The sequence below is a fragment of the Pomacea canaliculata genome, linkage group LG8, assembly GCF_003073045.1.
Source record: "Pomacea canaliculata isolate SZHN2017 linkage group LG8, ASM307304v1, whole genome shotgun sequence".
NCBI classification, from domain to species: Eukaryota; Metazoa; Mollusca; class Gastropoda; order Architaenioglossa; family Ampullariidae; genus Pomacea; species Pomacea canaliculata.
In genome coordinates, this window is record NC_037597.1 from 4,407,843 (window position 1) to 4,427,206 (window position 19,364).

General features: G+C 40.2%; 1 protein-coding gene across 1 annotated transcript; it reads right to left on the reverse strand.

The window, feature by feature from the left end:
• Positions 1–304: 304 nt before the first annotated feature.
• LOC112570567 (cell division control protein 42 homolog) lies at positions 305–18,130 on the reverse strand. The gene is made up of 3 exons (XM_025249080.1): positions 17,945–18,130; positions 9,246–9,304; positions 305–9,089 (listed from the first exon to the last, which is right to left on the reverse strand). The coding sequence occupies exons 1-3, from the start codon at positions 18,078–18,080 to the stop codon at positions 8,688–8,690; spliced, it is 597 nt and encodes a 198-aa protein (XP_025104865.1). The 5' UTR covers positions 18,081–18,130; the 3' UTR covers positions 305–8,687.
• Positions 18,131–19,364: the final 1,234 nt, after the last annotated feature.

The window sequence follows — 19,364 nt, forward strand, 5'->3', positions numbered from 1 at the left end:
AATGTTACATTTTATAAATTTTGTTGAATAGAAGAGCATAGCAGCAAAAATACACTTCAAATCATGTTAGCTTATTTTGTAATTTATTTATATTACAGGGTGGTATGTGCATGGACATGAATATGAAAATAGATGTGCTAAACAGGCATGGATGTTATCTTGAGTTTTTAAGACATTTATGTTCCATATACCACCATTGAAACTTTTGGTGAATATACATATGTCTGTTTCAGTGCGTTATCTTGTTAAGTAGTATGCAGACTACACATGTAAAATTGCTGTAACTTAGTTTTCTTTTCATTGGTGTTTTTATTTTTTTTTTTTTTTTTTTCCAATGACTGTACTTACACTGTAAGTATCGCTGAATGCTGCATTTTTTGGTGTGGACAAATTGTGTTGGTATTACATGAGAAATCAGATTTGTGTTTTATTTACTGGTCATTTCTTTACAATTATGTTAAAGCCTAATGCAAGTCAAATTTTAAGTTGTGAGTTGGCTATTGTTAGCTCGTAACAAAAACCAGGTGTTATTTTAAAGTAATAACAGCAGGTTGGTAAATGCTAATTTCAAATGTTAGCAGTCTTGTAATCACTGTAACAGTTTACAGCGTATGCTGACAAGGTATTGTCCTAATAATATTTCACCACTCAGAGAAAGTCTTGGCCTCTTTTCGAAATTTAGGCAAGATTTGCAGTGTTCAAACATTTTTATCTCTTAAAGAGGATAGAGGTAATCTGTGAGATTTGGGGAAATAGGTAATTAACCAAACCAAGTCACTGAAAAATAATTGTGCACATTAGTGTGCCTTTAACTACCCATATGTTTTGTTAATAAAAAAATTTTTTCACTAAAAAAAAATTGTGAAAAGTCTTCAGGTTTTCATTTTCAAGTGTTCAGATGGTCATATTAATATATAATTATGCCTGCATAAAAGGTTTTTTAAAACTTTAAATCTTGGTATATTCTCAGTAGTCTAATATTTCAAACTGAAAGTAAGGATCCATTCCTCCATCCACAAAAACTGGTGAGCAAAACATTGCTCATTTTCAATAATAAGAGGAGAGGACAGTTTTTGTTCTGTCATTTAAGAACGGTACCAGTTATATTTCTCCATTAAATTCCTAATTTGCTGACATTTTGAAGCTAGTGGCCTTTGAAGTGTCGTGCTGACTTAACGTTGCAATCATAGTCTTGAGTTAATTTGGGATTAAGCCGCATAGTTTGAAAACAGTGCATGTGCCTGAAAAACGTTTCTGAGTTTAAAAAAACGAGTCCCATATGCATCAGATTAGATACAAGTTTTACGCGTGTTTTTAAGTTAGAATAAATGTGTATCGACAACACTTTACAACCAGTGCAACGTGACTCTCCCGTTCCCAGGATCACTAACTCCATGGCGCCGACTGACGCAGGCGTAGTGGAGTAACAGACGAGATGTGGAGAATGGTTTATCGCCGTCAGTGTGACTGATTAACGACTGACGTATGACAGGTTTGTAGAGCCAACGGGACAGTTGCACGGTACAAACCCGTAAACTGTTATAGTGAGAACAAGAGCTAACGGGACTTTCCGCCAGGCCATGCTGTTACCACACGTTTGTTAAGTTGTTTATAGTATACCAATCTAATTAATATTAATAAAAATAAGTGGGGGGCTTGCGTAGAGCTCTTAATTGGCAAACCTGCTTACCGAGCACAATCTGACTAAACGAAAGTCGACCGCGGTTTTTTTTTTTTTCACGACCGAGGCGGGAGCAACTGTCACACTATTAGGCTGGGCAAAAATTTAATTAAGTAAGAGCAATTTGCTTTGCCCCCGTTAATCACAGATGTAGTCCTTTTAAAACAAGTTGAATCTGCAATCGATTTCACACAGTGTTGGTGGGCATTGCTTTGAACTAATAGAAGTGAAAACAATAATTATTACTGGGCGTATGTTTATAAATTCACACAAACCGTCTTGTGACTGACAAGCAGGAATGAACAAAAACGATCAAATAGTTTAAGGAACAAGTTTCTTTTTCTTTGCTGTTTATAATGCTAAATATGTACAAATATTTCTTACACACACGCAAACCTGTGAAAGACGAATGACTAAACAAAACATTCTGTCTAAAGCTCACGACAATAACAAAACGCGTAAATAAAACATTCGCTCCCTTGAGCTATTGCATCTCTCCTGTACAATATTATGGTTGTAAAAGTATTACACAGTCTCGCATCTGATCTAATATGTTCAATATCATGTACAAAACTACATCAATACTATTACAAAGTCTGGAAAGTGAACAAATATTAATAATGGAAAATTTGCCCGCAAGCTCTCGATACAATCCTATGAGAGGAGCAACTGACTGCAAATAAACGATGAAGGAATTTGATAATGTCTACAATGTGTATATCACGGCCAAAGTTTATGCTGATCACAGGCAAAAATCAAAACATCTTAGAACATGTATTTTGAAGTTCATTTTTGAAAAAAATCACAGTGTACAAAGCGCCTACACGCACGCACACACACACACTGACATACCAAACAACTTTCACATAATTGATGAAAAAAGACAATACTTTGCGCTGAGTGCATTTAGTCTCTCTCTCTCTCAACGACCAAAACTTCCGAAGCAGCAAGTATACTGCTAATCAACTCGATGCGTATATAAAGGGAAAACACCACGTAAATGTTTGTCTTTCTTCCTGTACACAAAAGATAACAATTGAAAGCAATGAACGAATTTTCAGTTCACACAGTCAGTTCACCCCATCTTCGCATCATCTTATACTATGTAATTCTCGCTTCAGATGTCAGCTGAAGGCCGCTAATATTAACCAACCATTTTAAATAGCAGGAGGGCGGCGGGCAAAGTCTTAAATGTTGATCTTCTCTGTTGCATTTTAGTCATCTTAACGAGGACATAAGTACTGAGCAAACTGTTCGGTAATATACGTTCAGAAAAAGAAAATTACTGGAATGCTTTTAATCTGAGGTTGGTCTAAAAGTGTAGTAAAGTCAATAAATTAGTAAATAAACGTCCATCGGCTTCAAACAAGATATTTTCCGAGGATTCTAGGGTACGAGTACAAATGCGTTCTCTACAGTATTATGTTGTTTATTGTGTGAAATATCCACCACATAATACGTGACAGTCCACCCATTGCCTCGCTCAAGGCCCCTTTTAACCTAACAAATATGGACGAACATTTTAGAAAGTTTGGCAAAGACTGCACGAGGCTTGCATAAAGACGGCCAGACTTGCTCAAACCTTCGTCCATATTTGTCAGGTTAAGAACAAGCATTGCTATGTCTCAGCTTGGCTTGTGTGAGGTTTATGTGTTAATAAACACGACACGCGAAAATACAGCGGACGAACGTGGTGGTTGTAGTTATAATAATGACAACAGTGATTCTAAGCCTTTGACCTCCAGTAAAGATTGTAATAAAAACAGTCTGGGATGTAATGTGTGTGCGTGTGCACAGGTGCCTCTGAAATTAGTGATGAATACATACATCTCACTATTGTCTCACCCCAGCTATTTCGTTGATGTCTACTCTGTACCAAAGAAGACCGTGATGTGTGAGGAAAAGCTCTGCAGTGTTCACAAAAGTTCTCCCAAAGGCGTCTAGAAGTCACTATGGGACGAAGCAACTGCTGCTTTTGTTGTGACTTGGACCACTATACATATCTATTAGACGAATTTCAGCCATAACCCTGTTATGATATTAAAAAAAAATCCATTTTTTCAGTAATATCCGGTGCTTTTAGTTATAACGGATCTTGCTCTCGGTTAAACATGTGACCACCTGACCCGGCTGTACAAGATGGAGATGGACTTTCACAAATACAATTGAAAGAACTGCCACTGACACAGCAGCATCTGCCCTGCTGCCGGAAGTACAAGTTACGTCCGATTATGTCAACAGAAACATAACTGATAAAGTCGCCTGCACCCTGCGTCACTCACAGCTATCAAAAAGGTTTGAGAATTTCCACACAAATGATAATGTTGCCATTTGTAAACTTCCGTAATGTAGTTTTCTGTATTAATGCAATCCTCATGAACGAATGAATGGGTAAAGAGCAAAAAGCTCAACAGGAGACGGCAACAAAATTTGTTAGTATATATAAATTTACAAATAATATATTTAATATCCAGGTGGCTTCTAAATTTAAAAAAATCCGAGAGGTTTGCTAATATATATATAAAAACCAAATTTGGCTCGTGATCATTTCGTCCTCATCGAGAAGGATGACAAACGCGATGCTGGGGAGGATAATGAAGGTCTTTTGTTTAGATCGGTGTGTTGTGGAGACATCCCATCAGCATTTAGCAGTTTTCTTACTAAAACGAGATTGGTGTATATAAAGCCTTCGGTTTAGCCACGTTTCAGCTTTACTAAAACGAGGCTAATGTATACAAAGCTTCCGGTTTAGTCACATTCATTGTTCAGACTCACCGAGACTAACAGCGAAGAACTTCGCAAGAGGCTAAGCGTTGGTCTCGGCAGACAGACAGCAATCCACCTATGTGTACACATCCGTGCAGCATCTTACGCATGAATTAAAATGCACAACAATAAGTCTAATTGGCTGACATTTCTTTGCTGTTGCACATTATATTTTATGTACTTACATGACATTTTTCTACTGCCTTTTTACATTTACCTTTATAACACAACAGTCATTTTTTTTCCACCCATCTCTATACGTTTGCATGTCTCGATAAAGGCAATTGAGTGGTTAACGACGAGTGTGGACTGTACATGTGCTACGTAACTGATGAAATAGCCTCATTCTACGATAACTGATGGTGTATAGGTTCGCATCACACAACCGGAGCTGATACTTGCGGCAGGTGTATGGGAATTACAAATTTTTCCAAGTAACTGTCAGTGCATATAAACAACACACAATCGACTGTACTTGTCAAGGAAGCATCTAAGTTGACCGCTACGTGCCTGCCACAGCCAGTATGTCCGCAACGTAGTACGTGTCTCACTGCCTTTACACACCCTCCATTGAGCTGGGCGTCGCAGCGGTTTGGAGGTCGGCGGGTACCAAGCCGACTGAAAGATTAAAGAATTGTAGCTGCAATTTTGCAGAAACCCACCAGAACCCCCGCTCTTGGGGCACATTAGTACAGGAATACCCACCCCTGCTTTTTTTTTTTTAACGTGGTGGTGACTAATAGAATCGGCACCCCAACAGCGTAGAACTATTAGTCGCGGGAAAATCTGTGACATCGTGTCAGTGCGGCTGACACTAAAATTGGCTGCGATAAGATGAATCGGGCATTCTCGCTGAGAAGAGTGGCAGCTGCCTTGTCCTAACAAAGTGAAGAGGGGAAGGACCGATCGAATGAAGCCGCCAGGCTGACCACCTGCTTTATCTCCCCCCTAACAGCGAACGCTGTATCTGCTGATACGTGAAACATCTTCGGAAAAGTTCTCCTGGGAGCCAGAAGCCCCCTCGGCTGGCTCAACGAGAAACGATCGATGCTTACTGGTAGGAGGCCCGGCATGAGAGAGACGACATTGTCACTGACTTCCTCATTATGATATGAGACAAGAGCCAATCATAATATTAACAAAATTCAAGTAATATATTAAAACCAATCAGAATTTTCGTTCCATTCAAATCCAGGAATCCATGCGTGACCACCTGTCACAAAAATGTATTATCATCATACATTTATACCACGTCTCATAAATGCAGGCATATAAGCATTTTACTTGCTTCAGTTATGTATTTTGCTACAGAGATAATATGGCCGCCATTCCTTAGTGTCAGTACCGCTCCTAGAGAGGGAGACGTGCGAAGGATGTGAGGCTGAGAAAGAAACATCTTCTGGTTTTTGTTGTTATTCCAATTTGGACTGCTATTTGTACACATTAGATAAAGGAACCAGATAAAGGATACATGGTAGTCAAGCCATCTACTTACCATAACAACCTCTTAGATTAATGAGGGAGACAAGGATTTGCATGGGGGAAAGAGTACACTTGGATACATGTTCACGTTAATCCAACATGCGTGTCTTCCTGATCCAGGCCCAGCAATGAAGGTCAAAGCGGCCAAACCCTTATTAACCACTTCACTTGCGGCAACAGCCGTACACTGGGTGGAGTAAAGCTACAGTTACCACCGGCACCCTGAAACATAAACACCCTGAGAGTCAGGGATGTGCAAAGGCGGAAGGGTGGAACTGGTGTTGAACGCCGAGTCAGCAACTAAGGCTATATCATGGCAAGGCAGCCAGCCCTGTAAACAGATGCCACATGCAGATAAAGAAGAGCGTGCCCGAGACGAGAGCTGAACCCAGGACAGCCAACCCTCACTGTATTGATGACAGGCGCTAACTATTGCGCAACCTGACCACCCGAATGTGTAAAGGCAGTGAATTGCTAAAGGGCAACTTCCGACATTACCACCGCCGCCGACAGGGGTCTCTGCGATTGCCAGCGTGTGTCCATGAAACAACACCAGACAAACCTCTCGATTTCCAGAAACATGTAGACAACAAATAACAACCCGTGTGATCGTGGTCGTATTGTTATGGGAGGAGACAGACTATCACCCGCAAATATACCTGTAGATAATCGCACGTATCGACTAGTTTGACTATGTGCTTGTCTGCTCGCTGAGATAAGGAAATGGTTAATGTTGTTCTATAAGGTCATTTCCGCTTTGTGTCCTAGTCTGTCACTAGCGCTGGACATTAGGCGACAGTTCTACTACGTCTGCACAAACATCCAAATTCTTACCTGGGGTGCAGCGATCATGAGTGAGCCACCCTGGATATGCAGTCCCCGCTACACTTTTATATCAGCTCCACAAAGGTTAGTCCCAAAAGAGAATGACACACCTTAATTCCGCATCCCTATCTTGCACCAACTGCAGACTCAACTGTTGTACGCGAACTGCAAAACAGTAGCAGCGCCGTATCATCAAGTATCATCAAGGTAACGAAATAACATTCTGAGAAATATGCTGACTCGATTTATGAGAAGGGCTGATAAATATGATCCAACGTTTTTCTTCAAAATCGCCGCAATAAAATGCAACTTTTCTCTCGCATCAATCTGTCACTACCAAAACGCATCACGTTACTTCTGATAAGAAAAAGAAGATAATCTTGATTAAGTAATCGTAATCGTGCAATCACAGCCTTGTCTACTTCATTCGACATAACAATGACGAAAAAAAAAAATGATGCCAGAAATCATTAGAACTCGTTGAAACCCAGACAACCAAAGATAGTGAACTCGGGACAGCTGCCAGAGTGATATTATAGTACTTGGTGTAGCCAGCGTGATACTCCTAGCCCAAGCGTGCCTGATGCAGCCCGTGTGACATAGTTTGCGTGATACGCGACATCCAGCCAGAAAAAAATACTGTTTATAATATAAGTAAATTATATTGTAGCTTTGCAGGACCAAATGAAAATGCCCTTTAGTTTCTCCCTCCTTCTTTGTCAGTGTGTACGCTTGGGTACGTATTACACCTCACAGGTTAAGTTCGCTGCCCTTCACGCCGACACGCCACAGGGCAGTCGCCAGGGTCGCTGTGAGATCTCACGCGGGCCAAACGGCGTACACCTGGAATGTAGGGTCCGAACGGTTCTGAGTTGAATCACGCACAGCTTACCCAATGTCTCGTTGTGCAAATACTGGTAAAGGCATGGTGAAGGACACCTGTGCAGCAAAACTTCCGGCAAGCTGTGGCCAGTTAGCAATGTGCCCAGGCAATTTTTTTGTGTTCGCCAACCGCGGAAATAGCATGATTCAGTCTCTAAACAGTGAATTGATTTCAATTACTTTCTCTTTGTAGGGTAAAATTCTTTTACGAATCCACAATACACTCTCTCTTTTATAGCATTTTTAAACTGTTGTGTAGTTTGATAGATCCTCACACCCTTGCTGGAGCTATGCTCTTGAAGCAATAAAGAATCAATCAATCAATCTGTGTGTGTGTGTGTGTGCACAAGTGTGCACGCACTTCAAAATCCAATGAGCACCAAAAAAGAAAAAAAAGCATCAGCGTGCAGTTAAAAAAATAATAAAACAAGATTTCGCACTGCCACAGTCTGCATGCTCTGCCGATGGACACCTTCTCATAGAACAAACATCGACACATGTATATCCAAGTTCTGACTGATGAAGATGTCCGTGCTGCAGATGGCCAAGCACGCAACAGAAGAAAAGAAAAACGCTGATGAACTGCCGCCTGAGAAAGCTGCCACGGGTGAACGTTCCTGTAGCTAACTACACTGTCACAAAAGCTGGCCACGCCCTATCCTCTGGAATAAAATCACATCCACAAACACAATCCATCGAAACACTCTCACATGAAGACGTGGCCTGCTGGTCTGACCGAGAACAGGAAGTCTGTAAGCTGGTGCAGGGTCGAAATACTGTTTCAAGCCACGTGCTGAAATCGACGTTTTTCCAGAAAGATCCAAGAAGGTGGTATTAAAAAAAACCCTCGTGTTATCAAACTGTAAACTTTTGTACAAATACAAGAAAAAGTGAGAAGTGACGTGTGGAAAAATTGTCAATAGAAGAGCTAACGCCAGCCATAGTTCAGTCAACTAGTCAACTTTCAACCACACGCACGCAAGAAAGTGCATTTTTTCACACAGACACACGGAAATACACTTCTCCCCTTGAAGTGACATGGGGCCCGTTCTCAGAGAATAACACAGCGCCGCCGCTTCTTCTCCGGTTTGACATCATGCGGGTCCAAAACGGCCAAGATGGCCTCGTCAAAAACGTCCTTGAGACCTTGCTTGGTGAGGGCGCTGCACTCCACGTAAGCGTAGGCGCCCAACTTCTTGGCCAGGCGGTCGCCCTCCTCCACCAGCACGGGCTTCTGCCGCCGCTTGGCGAGTTTGATGCGCGTGCCCTCGTCCTCGCGCAGGTCCACCTGCGTGCCCACAACAATAATAGGCGCCTTGGGCACGCTATGATGCACTTCCGGCACCCACTTGTGCTCCAGGTTCTTCATGGATTCCGGCATCACCACTGAGAAGCACATCAGGAACACGCTGGTTTCCGGGTAGGACAGCATCCTTAAGCTTGTGTACTCCTCCTGCAAAAAAGACCACAAGCCAAAAATATAAATAAAAATAAAAATCAGATTTTTGCCGACTCTGACATCCTCTCATCCCATCGTCTTGAAAGGAAAGTTCAAGTCGTGGTGATGATGAGGTGAAGGAGAAAGAAATTTTTGTGCAAGGCTTCTCACCTGTCCAGCAGTATCGAAGAGTCCCAGCTGATAGGGTGTTTCTCGTATCGTAACTGTAACTGCAAAGGACGAAGAAGACTGCTGGTTAGTGCAGTGAATAGACATGCAAAGATCCAGAATCAACTGTATTACTTTTAAGTAAAAGCAAAATTCACGATGCAAGAAACGCGTACTAAATATTTTGTCTTACAGTGCAATCTTCATAGATTATTTTCAACTTTCCTGTAACAAATAAATATAAAAACCTTCATAAAATCTTACAATAAAACAATTTTAAATAAAATGAGGCGACATAAATGAATCAATCAACTGGTCAATGTCATTGACTGCAAACGCCATATACTGAATGCTCTATCAAAAAGACATGCAAACTGATGGATAGAAAACTATCGGTCTGGTACATATTATTAATATAAATACTATCCGTAATGATACGATAAAGACGAAACAGACATTGGACTGACTGAATTACGACCACTTTGTTATCATTTCACATTTGTTGCCAAACTATGCAAAGTTCTTATGATTGTAAAGACCAACCACAGTGTATGATAGGGTACAAAGATAGGAAAGTGACGAACGGAGAGAAGGAGTATGGGGAGGGTGAAAGGAAGGGTCGGTTTCCGTATAGGAGCTGAACAGCCTACCACACCTGATATCGATATCAAGGATCATTAATTGCCGCAACAAAAGCAGAACTCTACCCCACCTCGTTGCTACGAAGGGGTGCACGGCTCTGCTTACTTGCATACGGTCCCAATCCAGTCACGATTCTGACAAAGAAAAGGTAGTTCCCTTTGACTGGGCAAAGTACTTCGAGGTCAAGGTACCCGCGAAAGATTGAGGAAACGCAAACGCCCAATCCAGTGGTAAAGACGTAGGGGTGGGTGGAAAGGGTGGTTGTAGGGGCTGAGGAAAGCGTGGTTGTCGTGACAAGCACGTATCGTCTTATGCTCTGGCGATCCCTGACCCCTTGTTGCTAAGACAGCTGCAAATTCAGGGATTAAAAAGAACTACCGAGTGCATCAGCCCTGACAAACTTTGACACAAGTGGCATTCACTTTACGATCAACAGCCACCTCCAAGAAGGGCGCAGAGTGCACAAAATCAAGCAAACTGTTTCGTCGCGATTCGTGTGTGTGTGTGTTCGCGCGCGTGCGCGTGCTGTAGTGCGTGCGTTCTTGTACGTGTTTGAGCCGGAGGATTGTTGGCGCGTGCAGGTCTGATAAATCTGGCTAGTGCAAAGGCATGCCCAGCGCATACCTATAAAAACTTAATTTTAACAATTGCACTGAGGACCAGGCACTCTTGTCCACGCACTTTTCTCCTTTGTCGTCATAGTTTTGTATCCAAGTTTAAAAAGATTTAAAACCTCGTGAAAACAATAGTAGTAATGTTACTGCCATGCTTTGTAGCAAATCCACCGCACGTTCTTCCGCACCATAGGGTGCAGCTATCGGACCCTGAGGATAAGGCAAACAAAAGACACTATGTAATCGCCGGACAATGAAATAATAAAAGTAAGGAAGACATGACTGACCCTACCCTATAAGCAGCTCAGACAGTAAAGGCTTAAGTAGTGTTACAAAAGTGAATCCCGCTAGAGAATAATCTCTTGAAAGGGAGTGATTGGATTTCGCTCTTGCCAAGATTTGAGTTTTATTAAATCGTACAGAGTACACAAAAAACACACCCGAGTACACAAAAAACACACCCAGACTTTATTCATGTAGCACGTCTTCTATTTATAGTCGAGCGGATTATGTATAAATGTCGGTAGAACAGCCGTTGGCGGTGTAGATATAGAAAGTCAGAGCTGCAAGGGTAGTGCTAAGTTTCCTTTGAAGACGGTTCTGGAACCTCAAGTTTCAAGGCAAAGAAGTGAAAAGTAACATCAACAACAGCAGGACGAAGATGGTGGTGGCGTGATCCGTGTGAAGGAGGGTGGGGGATGGGTTGGAAACACTCGGACAAACTTCTGCATCACAAAACTTCACTCTGCACGATGCTAAGAAACTCTAGCTCGGACAGGTCTCACTGCAAGAGATTTAAACAAGCAATATCCCCGCTTCGGATAAACCTCGTCAAGTATGTTACCGCTACAGATACTCTTGAAAACAATTCTCCTGATAGCTTCGACACTAGACCTATCTCTAAGGAACGTTGTACGAAGCGCCAGCAGGTGGCGACACCAGCACACGCCCCGGATATAGAGCACAGCGGTTATCGGCACTTGTAAAGCAAGGCGGAAGACGCCACAATGAAGTGACTCATTTTGGCTTGCGAAAAAATAAGCACACTTTTTTTCCCCTGCATCTTACATTCTGACCGTAACAATGTGACTGAGGACAGTACTTCCTAACTGAAACCTCCCCACATCCCAGCCATTCATTTCATTTTTTTTTTTTTTTTTTGGGGGGAACGTTGACAGTCTCTAAATGTACTACAGAACTTCAAAAAAAAAAATAAGCCATTTCTCCTACAAGATAGTGTTTCCGGTGGTAGTGGTGGTGGTGATGATGACGATGGTATGTAGCACGGAGTTTGGCCAAACATATCGTTTCTCCTTGTCAGACATGCCAAATGTGTTTAAATACTTGACATTCTATTGATGTAATATTCCACAAGATTTGACATTTTTACAGGTCCATTTCATCATGAGTTTTTTCCTTATATTCTTCTAAATCGGAAGACATTTGTTTCGAGTTCAGCGCGATGTCCATGACCGCTACTATGAACAGACAGGGTTGCTGAAACGGCTAACGGTAAAAATAACAAGATACTCTCACATATACAAAAAACGGTTGGGAAACAGCTTAGGCCTCAATCATATCCGGTAAAGCAGTAATGGCCACTGGCACATCCCGCGCGACTTGACTTGCAAAGGGCAAACCTTCTATGCCTGTCTTTTGTCTGAGGACGTTTGTTTTCGTTCCATTAACCTACAGTGGGCGGCGCCATCTGAGGCAACTCATATAACGCATCACACTGAAGGGATGTCAGGTAACGTCTTTAGAGAAACAATATCGATATTTCTTGAAAAAAAAAAAACATGCTGAGTGACGGCAACTCTAGTCCAGAGACAGGTGTGATCACTGAGGTCTAAAAACATGACGTGAGTCACGTGACCCCTACAGACCTTAAAACGAGTGCCACCCTGCTCCAAGGCCGTTTTTACAGTACACCTTGCTATGTCACCTCGTGTGGATTATGCTTGAAAGTACAATTCAGACCTGCGCCATGGCATGGAAAAATACAGTATCTCTAGCAGGAAAATATTACTAAATGCCACTGTGCTGCACTGTCTCCATCGCCCAAGATCCAAGAGGCTCTCAAGATACCCCTCCCCCGTTTGTCTTTAAGGCATAAAAGGGTTGGGGGTCCACACACACACCAGGGTTTGGGTTTCGTGATTTTTATTCCTAATGTTAGTAAGCTGCTTCAATTATGAGTGATGTTTTTATTCAAGTAAAACAGTGACACATTTGATAACAATAATGATCAGTTCTCATATGGTATTACTCATTTATTATAATGTCTTACGCACCATGCCCTCAGACTTAAACTCTTTTATGTTTTCAAACCCCAAAACCAAACCGCTTTCACATCCACTTGGCAAGTTTTCCGGTGTTCTCTTACATGATTGCTGTACTTCTGCTGATTCCCCCCACCACCACCACCTCAGCCCGTTCCCCACAAGTTTTAACCAACAATGCTGAAGGTCGCAAAGATTAAGAATTACTAGACCACACATTCGTCCGAGCTACATACCGGTTAAACGAGCAAACGTCGAGAAAAAATTGTGCCACAGGAAGTCTCTAAAGAGACTAGGACCTCGTTTTATGGTGAAGCTTTTACATGAATCGCACAGGAATATCGCGCCAACTAATCCGCCGATCCTAAATGGTCCACAGATAATGCAACAGCCATGCACAAACTACATAGTAATCATCAAACAATTTCAATGAAAAACTTCAAACGGGGATGTACATTTGTAGAAAGGAAACACACACACTCAGGGAAAAGGTTAAGAAGTGAGCGATCTGAGTGTTGGCGGCATTCTAGTTACAAGTTCAAGTTGTTGCATATATACTTTTTTTTTTTTAATGAAGGTGTGCAAACTCAAAGGAGTGACAAGTGCACAAGGAAAGAAACGGTGCGTCGTTTTCGAGGTAAATCTTTTTCCCCACCTCCTCAAAGTGGAGTGGGGAAGAGCGAGGAAGCCAGACTACAACTCCCTGCAGCAAACAAAGAAATCCACAAAGATGTTAGTAAATTCATATACATAAGTATTTTTCCAAACCCTCTGTACTAATTATCCTGCACTACTAATCAATAAAGTGCGTCATCTTCCTTCCGTTTAGTTTCTCCAGGTTTCGCTTTACACAACACAAGGACCTTTTTTCGCTGCATTCTCCCACTTCAATCTTATAAACAGTCTTCTGTTCAACAAAAAAAAAAGCTCCAACAATTTTGTGAAGCCCCAGCGTCAGAAACTGCACTCCTCTGTCGATAACTCATGTCGCCGATTATGGACATCACCTTCTCACAGTTTCGATTAGGGTGACAGGAAACCATGGGTCACGATATTCGCGTATGAATTTAATTTTTAACGCCCAAATCCCAATGTACATCACTAATACAGCTAACATTTTCACTTCTACACAATGCGTGTGCGGCCCTATGTTCCTCAAGGAGTAACAAGGACTAAACTAAACAATGCGCACTTTCTACAGAGACAGAAAAAAAGTTGTACAAGTAATGTCAGGGTAGGCGAGATTGAAGGCGAAAACCCCTATCTCTTACCACAAATTTATCTTTTGGTTATCTTGTTGTATGCTTTAAGGCTAGAAATGTAAGTGGTGGTGGTGGTGTTGACTTCATCTGAAAGGGCACAATCTGCTGCATAACATGGAGCAATCAAAGATTGCATGATGACAATAGTCAGACATGGGTCTTGTGGATTAATTATAGATCATGATGATGATAACTGAATTTATAAAACATATTTACCTGTGTGGAGATGAGCTCAATGTGCTGTGCTAACTTGACTACAAACAAACCAACAGTTCAACATACAACAGAGCGCACAATTATACATTTAAGAAAGAGCACACAGGCTGCTGAACATGGCAAAAGTTAAAGAAAGGTGAAAAAAAACCATCAAAACAAAGATACAGGGTTTTTTCCACATTGAGTTGCCTTAATATGATTATATAAAGTTTATTTTGAATATGACATAACTTCTTGTAATTGCGATAACCAGGTGTCATTTTTAATGCTTTAGTTTCTTATAAGTGCTGCTTTGTCATTTAACACTAAAACAAGCATATGTGATGTCACCACGGTGTGTGCATGGCTGCAAGTGCAAATGTTGTTCAATGTCAGCATGGAGTTTGCCCCACTTCCCACCCCCAGAGCTGAGCATCTTCCTACAACACTGCTTTAGACTAATGGCCACAATGATGGCAATATAGTTGATAATTTTTTTTAAAAATTTATCTCCTAAATTTTGCTCGTTGCTGGTTCTGATATTTCAGACTCACTAAGCATTTAAGTTTGCATTCAAATTTTCTAAGACTGCAAGGCTGCATGACACAGTTAACTGCACATTATTTACCTGATATCTTCTGCTTTTCTGCCTGCTTCCTTTACTTTAAAAATAGAAAGATCCTAAATCCTTTCACTCACTTTGACCTCTCCTGATAAATCAGACAACATCCAGCTGGGTCAGCATGTTAAGAGCTTCCAATTACAGGCTCAGGAAAGCATCTAAATGGCTGTTATGATTTGTTTATACTTTATATAGTAATAACGAATACATTTTGTATTGGTACAATGCTCTGGTTAGCTTCCTGCTGGCCCTTGCCCTGCTTATTAATTGACCACATACAACATACTGTCATTCACAGCAACTGTTCTTGTATCATGGAGACACTCTTCTAATACAAACAATACCAAATATTTGAAATAACAATATACATATTTATATTCTTTTATGTTAATATATAACATAATGCCCAACAACTTTTATCAATATTCCAATTTACTCTATTTATTTATTTAAATGTTGCATGCGAGATAACTTCAATAATTACATTGTAGTTGCTTTGGAATGAATAATGATAACTGCATTACACATCCCTTTTCTGTCTCTTCAATCCAACATCTACCACTGATATAACATACACTGGAAACAGATGTTTATATTTCCTTAGTAATCTTTTTTCTTATAATACTAACCTATGGTTTAATGTAGTGTATTCATACCGATCTATGTGATAGTCGCTGGAGATGAAAGACTATTATGAATACATTAAACAATAATTTAGTATTTTAGGAAAAAGATTATTTAAGAAAATGCAAACATCTGCTTCCAATGAATCAGCAATATAAGATCAGCACAAATGTTCATCAATTACAACTGACAAACTGTTGTTAAAGTTTGCTTTGTTTTAAACAGGTTTAAATGTCTCTTGAAGACAATGTCATTTACCAATTGCATCTATACTAGAAATGAATTTTTCATACAGGAACCCATAACACGTTTAACAGTGAATTAAGATAGTTTAGTATTTTCTTTTTTTTTGAGCTGGCAAGTACTGATTGTAATGGGTGTGGTATACTGATTGTCCCTAATAAATGTTGTAGACACCATCATCACAGTAATGGGTGTCATTATTAGAAGTAATTTGGACGACATTGTCAGAAATGATAATGAAAAGCAAAGATTCATCAAACCAGAAATAGAACTCTAACATATAACACTGACTCCTCTGTATTTACCAACTCTACACCTTACTGACACTTATCTTCACTTATCATAAAAAATACAGATAATGGAAAATAGTTCCCTGGATTTGTGGGGAAATAAATATCAGTAGTTCACCATATCAGGTATAGCATATAAGGTATAGCACACTGAGCAGAGCCCAACCCTCTCTTTTCCTCACCTTTGCTTTCTCAGATACTCATTTATACTTGGTGGACAGGTGAAATTTATGAGTCATAGCTACCCTCTCTTCTACAGCAAAGGGCACTAACCACCAGGCTGTAAAGGTCTTGTTCTATGTATATATAGACAACTAATCAAGACAGGGAAGGGGGGCTAAGAGAAATGAATTTCAATGAAATAACTTTGAAATCAATTTTAATAATTTACAGCATTTAATCTACTGCAGCCAGAAAGCTTAATACAGTGTGCCCAACCTCTTCTCACCTGAGGGCCACACTGGACACGATATAAAACCTCGCAGGCCAGAACATAGCAGTTTTTCCAGAATCATGACGTTGAAAATGAAATTATGTTGTGTCTGATTAAAATGAGCAGGCCGGATATGGCCCACAGGCCATAGGTTGGCACCCCTGACTTAATATGTTTATTAAATCAGGCGATATATAAGCAAGGAACTAATCAATAATGGCAATAAACTAGCTATGATTATCTGACACACTAGCACTGCAAAACAGAAAAAAATAATAAATGACAAAGAGTAGTAATTAAAAAGTTTTCAAGATAAAGCTCATAATTGAAACTAGATAAAGAGAACTCTACGATTAGAGGTGACTTTCTATGTTAGTACTAACCATGAAATATTTGAGCACCTCTGACTGCATCCAATGTAAAGCACCATACCATGTAGCTTATATTCATTATTCCAAGCAACATTAAATGACCATCTAACACAAACAGATTTTAATGGTGCTCTTCCTCTAACCCTACAGGTAGTAATCTGTATACCTGTTCAGATAATCAGTTGCTTTGTCCTGAAAAATTTCTCTTACTGTTCTTGCCATCAGGTTCAGATAAACAGTCTAATGGGATTATGACTTCACTGGCATCTGATTGTTGCTTCTCTCATACAAGAAGCAAAAAAGAAATCTTACTTCTTCATGCTTTATATGAAAGAAGTATAGGTAATACTGCTAAGTTTGTCATCAGACAAATCTGAATTTAAACTGGGACACACTTCACTCTTTCACTTCCTGTTCAAGTGGATCCTCTTTGTATATGCATTAGGATTGTGTTTACTGTTTTTAAATACCACCCTACTACTATTGCATCCTAAAAAGGTAGGTCATGGACTTTCATGAGACAGTAGCTTATGTATCGTTCCACCAATGCATCATTTTTTCATATTGCTGTTATTAGTCAGGCTTATGTATATGGCAGTACTAAGACAGTCGTCAAAATCATACCAAAAATTCCGTAAACATTGTTAATATTTGGGGCAATCTACTATTGATGTTTCACAACACCTGCTCGATCTGTACCTGAAAATCTTTGTTGAGAAAGCCAAAATAAACACTCATTTCCATTTCCCCTACTCCATTACGTGCTTTTAACTGTCTACAACTGGTGTAGGAAATGAGTCAAATACAGTCGAACAAGGATGAGACTACAATGAGAGTTTATGTTTGCCTACTATCTTCGAGGCAATCCCCTAGCTGTTGTCCCTCGACAAAACTGTGACGTCATCCAGCGTCTGGGCTCACTAAAACTTTCCACACGGGCCACAAATAAAGAAAACTAACAAATCATTCCTGTCGTACTTAGAAATTCACGGAAGAGGGTAAAAAGTTTCGCTTTCAATACATACAGTCCTAAACCGTAGAGACAGCCATACACAGAGAGGAGATAACCCATGTCGGAACAGACGATCGCTCTCGCAGCCTGACTGGCAAAAGTAATCACTCACCTGCATAATTATCAAAAACTGTAGGCACATATTCCGTTGGAAACTTGTTTGTAGCATAACTCATAAGCATGCAGGTCTTCCCAACAGCTCCGTCGCCGACCACAACACACTTGATGAAAGCGTTGGGCGCCGTCATCTTGCACTGTGGTAGCGCTGTCACTGCGTCTCCGATTGGATTCACACTTTGACCTCTCAGCCGCACTCCCGTAGCCTATTTATTGCATGACGAAAGATGCCAACCAATCAAATGACGAGACAAGACTTCTTTTCTATTTTTAACAGACGGAATTTCGCGTTCACGGGTGTAACAGCATTTCATATCGCCGTGACTTCATTCAGGATTTAATAATACTCTGAATACTGCTTTACGGATATTTTCTCCATTTTCTTCTCAATCCGTTCATCTTCAGTGTGTATTATAGATATATTTACAATATGACATGAAGGTATGTGTGTTTTAACGACTTTTCTAAACCTGTGTGTATGTGCACGTTATTTTTAGCCTTCTTGAAATTATTTCGGCCCTGGCATATGAGAAAATAAAAAAATCCCTTATTTATTTTGCACAACAACAACGCCTAGAGGCCTGTAAGGTTTCACAGTTTGCGAGAGTTACCCTCCGTCGAGAAGACAAAACATGGCGTGACCGATGACAGATCATTTTTTTTAAAAGCTGGACAACGCATCAAGGAATAAACGATACAAAAACAAAAATTTATTGATTGGTGGATGTGATCACAGCTGTGATGTGAGTGAATTGACGGATTTTCTGAAAAAAAGAATTAATAGCCATTCCTAGTAGTAGTAAGTGCTGTACATGGCTATTATTAGTACATAAACTTGTATAAGTCCGTGCTATGTACATGACATAGATGTCCTCGCGTTAAAATTTATAGTTACATGACCGTAGGCTACAGAAAGTAAACAGCAAATCTAAATATTGTAAAAACTAGAAAACATTTATCATTTTGAAGTTTACCCCAAAAACCCCAGAATGCATTTTTTAAAAGCCTCACCATTAAAAAGAAACCTTTGTACTGTCATCTAACTGCAGCACATCTATAATTTAATTTTTCATGGTGACCTGTAGCATTAACCCTGGCATAGTTTTCTTTTTTTATAATTCTACAACTTAGTGTATAGCGAAAAAATACAATTAGAAAAGAATACCTTTCTTTTAATTGTTTTTAATGAATGTTTGCACAACACATTCCAATTTTCACATTTATCCATATTAAGGGATATGTACACCACTGCAGTTCATGCATATGGGGCAAAGCAAATTATGCAGGCAGTGACGCATGTTCAAGAGAGGTGTAACATTGCAATAAACTCAGGATATGCAAATTACACAGATTGGAACAAATATAAGAGATGTGTACACCATGTGCAAAATTAGTCACATGAGATACAACATTGC

Bases quoted from the DNA above. Each gene is read 5' to 3' on its own strand.
- LOC112570567 (XM_025249080.1), bottom strand. From the start codon at position 18,080: ATGACGGCGCCCAACGCTTTCATCAAGTGTGTTGTGGTCGGCGACGGA. The intron at 9,305-17,944 runs GTGAGTGATTAC...CGTCCTTTGCAG, and splicing joins AGTTTTTGATAATTATGCAG to TTACAGTTACGATACGAGAA. The intron at 9,090-9,245 runs GTGAGAAGCCTT...TCTTTTTTGCAG, and splicing joins TCTTCGATACTGCTGGACAG to GAGGAGTACACAAGCTTAAG.